The following is a 10,992-nucleotide window of genomic DNA, read 5'->3' on the forward strand; positions in this document are numbered from 1 at the left end:
GGAAGGGAAGAAAACATTCTCATGTGGATTTTCTTAGGTGGTTTGTTGCAGGAGATAATAATAGTGTTATTAACTAACATTTATGGAATAATTATACACCAAATATCTTCTGATGTATTTTTATTTTTTAAATTTTTTTAAAAATTGATACATCATAGTATCAATTTTGGAGACTACATGTGATTATTTAGTACATTCATATAATTTGTGAAGATTCAATCAGCATAATTGAGATATTCATCACCTTAAGTATTTGTCCTTTTTCTGCTAAAAATTCAAGTTATTCTCTTCTGGCTGTTTTTAAATCACAATAGATTATTGAAAAACTATAACCGCCCTACTCCTCTAATGTATGTTTAGATAATTATTTAATCTTCAACACTACCATATGAAGGAGGCACAACTATTATCCCCCTTTTAATGAAGGTGGAAAACTGAAGCACAGAGAAGCTAAGTAACTTTTTTTAGCTAGTAGAGTTCAGTACACAGCCAATCATTCTAGCCTCCATCTAGGTGAAAAGGGAAAAACAGCCAGTTTAAATTCATTTCTGTTATTCTTATTCCAAGTGCATATTAAGTGGCATGTTGTAGTTATTAAAAATCTGCCTGACTTTAATGGAAATACTGCGAACTTTCATAGATAAGCTATGTAGGACATGAGGATCCAAATGGAAGGAAACATTTTGTCATAAATATAAAGGTTTGGTGGGGTTTTTTTTGAGGGGGAGGTGGTTGTTTTAGTTATAGCAGCAAAAGCATTTGTTCACATGAGTTCAGGCCTCTCTGGGTGTTATTCACATCAACTATCAAGTACTTTTCTTTTTTAGGTGCTTCTGGTGGATGGGAAAGGTGTGCCCATCCCCAATAAACTCATCTTCATCTCTGCGAGCGAAGCCAATTATTTCTCCAATGCAACCACCAATGAACAGGGTCTTGCACAGTTTTCAATCAATACTACCCATATCTTGGCTACTAAACTTTTTGTCCAGGTAAGTACAGAAAGACAAACCTCTGAGGACAAGAGGAAACGTTAGGAACAGTGATATATTGAGAAGAAACATACAGATTGCATTTAAGAGTGAGAAATAAGAAGATATCTAACGTTGAGGTTATAAATTTGAGGATAATAGAATTTCATGAAAAAAATACACAGGCATTAGAAAAGACACTACAGAAGTGCCTGATAATTTTACTATCATTATCTGTAACATTTTATATATTATGAAAAAAATCTTATTTGATTTGGGTCTTGGACAAGATCAGCTGCTTCAGTAATTCATGTAATTGGTTTTATGTTACTTTTCCCATGTCTACTTAGAAATTTTGTAAACTGATCACACACACACACACTCTTAATATAAATTGTCTAATGATGATCAAGAGATTTCTATAGCTAAAAAGTTTTCATGCTTGTTATCTCAAATAAGTGATAAAAGACTAATTTATGGATTTCAGTGTAGATAAATAGCATATAAATTATTTCTGTTTCTCAGTGTTCACATGTTAATTCAGCTCAAAAATATATAATGATTTTAATGTTTTCTATGTGATAGACACTTGCTGTCCCTAGGATTTAAAAGGTGACTAAATCGTGTCCCTACACTTTAAAAGTTCCTATTTTCATAGAGTTGACAGATCTGTACATTATTAATATGATGTGTTTAGGCGCAAAAGGTTTTTTTAAGTAGGAACTTTATTATGAGAGCAAATAGAAGAGTCCATAAAATATGCCTAAGAAATTCAGAAAAAAGGCCGGGCACGGTGGCCCAAGCCTGTAATCCCAGTACTTTGGGAGGCCGAGGCGGGCGGATCACGAGGTCAGGAGATGGAGACCATCCTGGCTAACACGGTGAATATTTCCAATTATCTTTGGTGGTCAAGGGGTTGTGTGTGGCCAGGCGCGGTGGCTCAAGCCTGTAATCCCAGCACTTTGGGAGGCCGAGACAGGCGGATCACGAGGTCAGGAGATCGAGACCATCCTGGCGAACACGGGGAAACCCCGTCTCTACTAAAAAATACAAAAATACTAGCCGGGCGAGGTGGTGGGCGCCTGTAGTCCCAGCTACTCAGGAGGCTGAGGCAGGAGAATGGCGTGAACCCGGGAGGCGGAGCTTGCAGTGAGCTGAGATCCGGCCACTGCACTCCAGCCTGGGCGACAGAGTGAGACTGCGTCTCAAAAAAATAAAAATAAAAATAAATAAATAAATTTAGAAAAAAATAAGTGCACTCTGAAGAAAAGCTAAGGAGCAGTTACCACAAGGGAAATCGAATTGTGCGCTCAACAATATCTGCCAGGCTTAAAGTTTCAGACATCACATGGGTCTTAAAGGTTGGAAGTCACAATAATGATAAGAGGCATAAATGCTAATTTACTAAGGATTACTCTAATTAATTTTGAAGCTCATAAGGTAATAGAGTATTATATTAATACAAAACCTAATTTCAATTAAGCCAATTTATGAGGTAATTCTAATTCTGAAAAATCCCTTTTCCACTTATTTGAGTTATTTATCATTCTCATTGGGATGTCATTTTTCCTCTAGTTCTGAGGGGCAGGACGAAAATGTCAAAGTAGTAACGAGTTAGCAGAATCGGGGCAAAAGAGATAAATCTGTGGATGATTTCCTTTTAATATTTGAATGTTGGGAGGCTGAAAATTCATTTATTTGGCTGTCAACCAGTATGAGGGAAAGTGTATTTTAGAGTGGAAGACACATTGTAACTATTCATTTTGGTGAGAAGCTAAGGTGAAGAATTTCAAGATGATATCCTTTCTTTGTTTTTCTGTTTACTCAGGTTTACACTGTGCATCCCAACTTGTGTTTTCACTATTCATGGGTAACAGAAGACCACCAGGGCGCTCAGCACACTGCAAATCATGTTTTCTCCTTAAGTGGGAGTTACATTCACCTGGAGCCTGTGGCTGGTACCCTGCCCTGTGGCCACACACAGAGTATCAGGGCACACTATATACTGAATATTCAGGCTGTGGGAGAGCTATCGGAGCTCAGTTTCCATTACCTGGTAAGAATGAGGCCATGGAATACAGTTGCAGCTCATCAGTAGGACAAAAGTGGTCAATAGGCTCTGGAATGTCAGAATAAACTACTTGCATACAACAGCTTTGTGTTCTTGTTGTGCCTCCTTCATTCTGTGAGTTTTCTTGAGGTTGATTCTCTCCGGCAGAGATTTGACAACTGAAAGCGGGTCATGTGGGGAACAGAATGCTGAGACTGTGTCCAGCTCAAGAAAAGTTCCTTTACTGTTTTTTCATTTCAGATCATGGCTAAGGGAGGCATCGTCAGATCTGGAACCCACACTGTGCCTGTGGAGTCAGGAGACAGTGAGTATCCTCAGATTCATCTCTCCTTGCTCCGCTAACACATCCTTACCCTTCCCTCAGTGACAGTTCACAAATGGGAAATCACTTCCATCATCCCTTCCCAGTAAGGAGGACATGCAGGAACATACTCGTCTTGTGACTCTGTGGCATTTTTAAATTCAATGGTCAGCAGATAAATTTGATTGTCTACTCTGTATCAGTCACTCTGCTAAGGCACGCTAGTTTTTCACTTTCGTTTGTTTCTTCTAACAGTAAAATTAAAAAGCTTCCTTCTATTCGTCTCCACCCCCAATAAAGTGTACGCTGATTACGTTAATATTGCAGAGAAGAAAAGAGTAATTATCATGGGAAATGGGAAGGAAGAAAGGTGATAGTTTTTTTTTTTTTTTCTTGTACCAGGCCATGAGTACTTTATATGTGAAGTTGGATTCACTTCAAGAATAAATTGAGGCCTAGGGAACCAAGATTGTTTCCTATTCTAAGTCAAATAATGTAGAGGTTAAACCACTGAAAATAGAACTTATGAACATTTTTGTAATTAACCTAAACTAAGGCAAACATTTTACCAGTTTCCACCACATCCGTGAGCTAAACTTAATAACCATTAGGATTTGCTCCATGCCTAATGTTTTCTGTTTTTGTGGTTTCTCTTCTTGCTAAGCTGGAAACATAAAATATCAATTTTTAATATTTATTTTTCAGTTTTGAAAATTGAAACAATTTTGAGAAAGTTAAAATTTACAAGTTATTGATCTGTACTCTAATAATTAATAATTATTTTAATTAAACATTAAAAACTGCTGCCAGTTTTGAATATCAGTTTTTTCCCAATACCAGTGTAGAGATAGATATACAGAGTGGACTCCACTGTGTACATTGTTCCTCTTCAATTTTTGTTGAATAATTTTCTTCTAATACTGGTCTATGTATCACATTCGCAGAAATAATTGAAGGTTTTAAAACATTTATTTGATTTTATCTTTTATAATATTTCAATTTGAATTTTATCCATAACAGGAAGAGTCTGTATAAAAATCTCTATGTAGTAAAATGAGGAATAGTTATTTAATCATTCACTTTGTGAAGATGCCACAAAATTTTATTGAAAGTAGCTGAGTCAACAATGGGAAAAAATTTCTCTACGTAGCTAATTAAATCACAATTGTTTCATCATAAAACGATTTCAACCACATATTTTAATAGTTATTAATTACCAATTTACTCTTCACCAAAGAATTATTGAAAGCCCTTATACCTCTGTGATAAAAGAACGAATAATCACAATTTGTCTAAATTCAACTTTTTAAAACTTTTCAAATTGTCCAAGCTGAGCTTCCTCATATTGTTCTCTTTTCACACTATTCTTCAGACTGTCCAAATTATTATTTCCTAAACTATTTGCCTATTTAATTTTCAGAATTCAGATTTTAAATAATGAAACCTTCTAAAATTTTATTGTTTATTATTTTTATTTTTTAACTTTTATTTTAGGTTTGAAGGGTTCATGTGCAGGTTTGTAATATAGGTAAACTCGTGTCACAGGAGTTTGTGGTACAGATTATTTCATTACCCAGGTTCTAAGCCTACTACCCAATAGTCATTTTTTCTGATCCTCTTTCTCCACCCACCCTCCACCCTCCAATAGACCTCAATGTCTTCTGCTCTCCCTCCTCCTACCCTCCATCCTCAGATAGGCCCCACTGTGTGTTGTCCTCCTCTTTGTATCCATTATGTTCTCATCATTTAGCTCCCACTTATAACCGAGAACATGCAATATTTGGTTTTCTGTTCCTGCATTATTTTGCTGAGAATAATAGCCTCTAGCTCCATCTACGCTCCTGCAAAGGACGTGATAGCATTCCTTGTTAGGGCTGCACAGTTCCATGGTGTATATGTACCACATTTTCTTTATCTAGTCTTCCACTGATGGGCATTTAGGTTGATTCCATGTCTTCGCTATTGTGAATAGGGTTGCAATGAACATACGTGTGCATGTGTCTTTACGACAGAACGATTTATATTCCTTTGGATATATACCCAGTACTGGGATTCTTGGGTCAAATGATAGTTTTGTTTTTAGCTCTTTGAGGAATCACCACACTGCTTTCCACAATGGCTGAACTAATTTACATTCCCACCAACAGTGTATAAGCATTCCGTTTTCTCCACAACCTTTCCAACATCTGTTATTTTTTGACTTTTAATAATAGCCATTCTAACTGATGTGAGATGATAATCTCATTGTGGTTTAGATTTGCATTTCTCTGATATTCCGTGGTATTGAGCTTTTTTTCATTCGCTTGTTGGCCACACGTGTATCTTCTTTTGAAAAGTGTTTATTCGTGTCCTTTGCTCACTTTTTAATGTGATGGTTTGTTTTCTCCTTGTAAATTTGTTTAAATTCTATATTGATGCTGGATATTAGACCTTTATCGGATGCATAGTTTGCAAAAGTTTTCTCTCATTCTCTAAGCTGTCTGTTTACTCTTTTGATAGTTTCTTTTGCTGTGCAGAAGCTCTTTAGGTGAATTAGATCCCATTTGTCAATGTTTGCATTTGTTGAGATTGTTTTTAGTGTCTTCTTCATGAAACCTTTGCAGTTCCTGTGTCCAGAATGGTATTGCCTAGGTTGTCTTCCAGAGTTTGTATACTTTTTGGTTTTACATTTAAGCCTTTAACCCATCTTGAGTTGATTTTTGTATATTGTGTAAGGAGGAGATCCAGTTTCAATCTTCTGCCTATGGCTAGCCAGTTATCTCAGCACCATTTATTGAATAGGGAGTTCTCTCCTTGTGTTTGTCAGCTTTGTTGAAGATCAGATGGTTGTGGGTGTGCAGCATTATTTCTGGTCTCTGTATTCTGCCCCATTGTTTTGTGTGTCTGTTTTTGTACCAGTACTATGCTGTTCTGGTAACTGTAGCACTGTAGTATAGTTTGAAGTTGGGTAGTGTGATGCCTCCTCCTTTGTTCTTTTTGCTTAAAATTGCCTTGGCTATTTGGGGCTCTTTTTTTAGTTCCATATAAATTTTAAAATAGTTTTATCTAGGTCTGTGAAGGATGTCATTGGTAGTTTTATAGGAAAAGCATTAAATCTATAAATTGCTTTGGGCAATATGACCATTTTCACGATATTGATTCTTCCTATCTATGAGCATGGAATATTTTTCCATTTGTTTGTGTCATCTCTGATTTCTTTGAGCAGTGTTTTATAATTCTCATTGCAGAGATCTTTCACCTCCCTGGTTAGCTGTATTTCTCGATATTTTATTCTTTTTGTGACCATTGTGAATGGGATTGCATTCATGATTTGCCTTTTGGCTTGGCTGTTGTTGGTGTATAGGAATGCTAGTCATTTTTGTACATTGATTTTGTATCCTGAAATTTTGCTAACATCATTTTTCAGCTTAAGGAGCTTTTGGGCCAAGACTATGGGGTTTTCTAGATATGGAATCATGTCATCTGCAAACAGGAATAGTTTGACTTCCTCTCTTCCTATTTAGATGCCCTTTATTTCTTTGCCTTGCCCAGCTGTTCTGGCTAGGACTTCCAATACTGTGTTGAACAGGAGTGGTGAGAGAGGACATCCTTGTCTTATGCCAGTTTTTAAGGAGAATGCTTCCAGCTTTTTCCCAGTCAGTATGATGTTGGCTGTGGGTTTGTCATAGATGGTTCTTATTATTTTGAGGTGTGTTCTTTCAATATCTAGTTTATTGGGAGTTTTTAACACAAAGAGATGTTGAATTCTACTAAAATCATTTTCCACATCTGATGAGATAATCTTATTTTTGTCATTAGTTCTGCTTATATGATGAATCACATTTATTGATATGTACATGTTGAACCAACCTTGCATCCCAGGGATGAAGTCTACTTGATCACGGGGGCTAAGCTTTTTGATGTGCTGCTGGATTCAGTTTGCCAGTATTTTATTGAGGATTTTCACATCGATGTTCATCAAGAATATTGGTTTGCAAATATTTTGTTGAGGATTTTTGCATCAATGTTCACCAAGGACGTTTGGTCAGACTATTTTTTATGTGAGTCCTACTTCTCCTCATTGGGGGCAACCCCACAACCTGGGACTGCAGCCACTACCACCTCACCCCCATCAGGGTTTTCAGGCTGGTAGCAACTCTACATTTCCCTGGGACAGAGCTCACAGAGGGAGAGGCTGGCTGACATTTTTTCTATCTTGAAGCTTCCATTGCTGTAACTTTCAGGTTCCGAAGGGCAAGTAGTGATTAGGATGTAGCATGGATCCCCTGCACAGCACAGCTGACCCACTAGTTCTTTTAGTTGTGATGTGACGTTGTCGAGATCTTTCTAACTTTTTCATGTGGATGTTTAGTGCTATAAGTTTCCCTCTTAACACTGCCTTAGTTGTGTCCCAGAAATTCTGGTATGTTTTATCTTTGTTCTCATTAGTTTCAAAGAACTTCCTGATTTCTGCCTAAATTTCATTATTTGCCCAAAAGTCATGCAGGAGCAGGTTGTTTAATTTCTATGTGATTGTATGGTTTTGAGTGATTTTCCTCTTATCGAAGTCCATTTTAATCACATGGTAGTCCGAGAGTGTGGAGTGTAAGATTTTGTTTTTTTAATTTGCTGAGAATTGTTTTATGTCTGATTGTGTGATTGATTTTAGAATAGTGCCATGTGCAGTTGAGAAGAATGTATGTGTTGTTGTTTTGAGGTGGATAGTTTTGTAGATGTCTATCAGATCCATTTTGGTCCAGTGCTGAGTTCAGATCCTAAATGTCTTTATTAATTTTCTGCCTTGATGATCTGTCTAATACTGTCAGTGGAGTGTTGACTTTTCTCAATATTGTTGTGTGAGAGTCTAAGTCTCTTTGAAGGTCTCTAGGAACTTGTTTTATGAATCTGGGTGCTCCTGTGTTGGGTACATATAGATTTTGTTTAGTTAGGTCTTCTTGTTGAATTAAACCCTTTACCATTATGTAATTCCCTTCTTTGTCTTTTTTTTTCTTTTTTAACCTTTCTTGGTTTAAAGTCTGTTTTGTCTGAAATTAGTATTGCAACCTCGGCTTTTTTCTTTTTATTATACTTTAAGTTCTGGGGTACATGTGCAGAATGTGCAGGTTTGTTACATAGGTATGTGTGCCATGGTGGTTTGCTGCACCCATCAGCCCATCATCTACATTAGGTATTTCTCCTAATGCTATCCCTCCCCCAGTCCCCCACCTTCTAACTGGCCCCAGTGTGTGACGTTCCCCTCCCTGTGTCCATGTGTTCTCATTGTTCAACTCCCACTTATGAGTGAGATGTGGTGTTTGGCTTTCTGTTCTTGTGTTACTTTGCTGAGAATGATGGTTTCTGGCTTCATCCATGTCCCTGCAAAGGACATGAATTCTTCCTTTTTTATGGCTGCATAGTATTCCATGGTGTATATGTGCTACATTTTCTTTATACAGTCTATCATTGATGGGCATTTGGCAACCCCTGCTTTTTTGTATTTTCCATTTGCTTGGCAGTTTTTTCTCCTTCCCTTTGTCTTGAGCCTATGGGTATCATTGCATGCGAGATGGGTCTCTTAAAGACAGCATACCACTAGGTCTTGCTTCCTCATCCGGCTTGCCACTCTGTGCCTCTTAATTGGGGCATTTAGTCTGTTTACATTCGAAGTTAATATTGAGATGTGTGAGTTTAAATCTGTCATCATGTTGTTAGCTGTTTGTCAACTTGTTTGTGTAATTGCTCTATAGTGTCACTGGTCTGTGTACTTCAGTGTGTTTTTGTACTGGCTGGTAATAGTCTTTCCTTTTTATATTTAGTGCTTTTTTCTGGAGCTCTTGTAAGATGAGTCTGGTGGTAACAAACTCCCTCAGCATTTCCTTGTCTGAGAAAGATCTTATTTCTCCTTCATTTATGACGTTTAGTTTGGCCCAATATGAAATTCTTGGTTGGAATTTCTTTTCTTTAAGAATGTTTCATAATCCCATATTTCTAAGAGGTTTTGTTCAATCCCAGCACTTTAGGAGGCCGAGGCGGGTGGATCACAAGGTCAGGAGATCAAGACCATCCTGGCCAACATGGTGAAATCCCATCTCTACTAAAAATACAGAAATTAGCTGGGTGTGGTGGTGCATGTCTGTAGTCCCAGCTACTCAGGAGGTTGAGGCAGCAGAACTGCTTGAACCTGGGAGGTGGATGTTGCAGTGAGCTGAGATTGTATCGCTGCACTCCAATATGGTGACAGAGTGAGACTCCATCTAAAAATAAATAAGTAAATAAAAAAAAATTAATGTTGAATATAGGCCCCCAGTCTCTTATGGCTTGTAGGGAGTCTGCTAAGAGACCCACTGTTAATCTGATGGGCTTCCCTTTGTAGGTGACTTGTCCTTTCTCTCTAGTTGCCTTAACATTTTTTTTCTTTCATTTCAACCTTGGTGAATCTGATGATTATGTGTCTTGGGGATGATCTTCTTGTGAAGTATATTTTGGGGTTCTCTACATTTCCTGAATTTGAATTTAGCCTCTCTAGCTAGGAGGGGAAGTTCATGTGGATGACATCCTAAAATATGTTTTCCAAGTTGCTTTCATTATGCTCATCTCTTTCAGGGACACCAGCGAATTGTAGATTCAGTCTTTTTACATACATAATCCCATATTTCTAAGAGGTTTTGTTCATTCTTTTTCATTCTTTTTTCTTTATTCTTGTCTGACTATTGTATTTCAGAAAGTTAATCTTGTAGCTCTGAGATTCTTTCTTCAGCTTGGTCTGTTGTGCTGTTAATACTTGTGATTGCATTATGAAATTCTTGTAGACTGTTGTTCAGCTCTATCAGGTTGGTTATGTTCTTTTCTTTACTGGCTATTTTGTTTGTCAGCTCCTGCATCATTTTATTGTGATTCTTAGCTTCCTTAGATTGGATTTCAACATTCTCCTGAATCTCAATGATCTTCATTCCCATCTATATTCTGAATTCTATTTCTGTCGTTTCAGCCATTTCAGCCCAGTTAACAACCCTTGCTGGAGAACTGGTGTGACCATTTGGAGAAAAGAAGATGCTCTGGCTTTTCGAGTTATCAGAGTCCTTGTGCTGGTTCTTTCTCATCTTTGTGGGCTGATGTTCCTTCAGTCTTAGAAATTGCTGTTGTTTCGATTTTTTCCTTTTATCCTATTTGATGACCTTGGGAGTTTGATTGTGGTATAAAGTGGGTTCAGTCAACTGACTTTGTTACCAGAAGATTCGGGGGCAGTGGAGGCAGGAACGGGCAAGGCTGAGCTCAGGACTCCTGGATTGCATGCTGTAACTCTGGGGGACTGGTATCTGGCTCCAACTTTATTCTCTGGCTCCTCGAGGTTGGGAACATGCTGCAAGGAAGGGACCAAAGTGCTCCCAGACCACTGGTCACAACACTCCCATGGGTGATGTCAGCCAAAGTACTTTGCAGGACAGTAGCAGTGGGATCCCTCCTCATTCACATGTACCAGCAGCACGGCAGTGGCAGGGTGGTGGGGTACACGCTCATCAGCTGTGGCAGGGTGCTAGCAGGTGCCAGGTTCCTGGCCTTTATGCAGGCATTCATAGCAGTGGTCACAGCAGTATGACTCAGGGGATTGGGGGATCCCCACCAGCAACTGTGCATGCATTTGCAGTGACGGTGGTGTTAGCATGGGGGTGGGG

General features: G+C 38.1%; 1 protein-coding gene across 1 annotated transcript in view; it reads left to right on the forward strand.

Moving 5' to 3' along the window:
* PZP (pregnancy-zone protein) overlaps positions 1–10,992 on the forward strand; it is a 61,871-nt gene that overhangs the window by 13,228 nt on the left and 37,651 nt on the right. The window contains exons 11-13 of the mRNA XM_011953278.1: positions 828–989; positions 2,797–3,024; positions 3,280–3,343. Coding sequence (XP_011808668.1) covers positions 828–989; positions 2,797–3,024; positions 3,280–3,343 — 454 coding nt within the window. The remainder of the gene's footprint in view (positions 1–827; positions 990–2,796; positions 3,025–3,279; positions 3,344–10,992) is intronic.

The sequence above is a fragment of the Colobus angolensis genome, unplaced genomic scaffold, assembly GCF_000951035.1.
Source record: "Colobus angolensis palliatus isolate OR3802 unplaced genomic scaffold, Cang.pa_1.0 Scaffold11, whole genome shotgun sequence".
NCBI lineage: Eukaryota > Metazoa > Chordata > Mammalia > Primates > Cercopithecidae > Colobus > Colobus angolensis.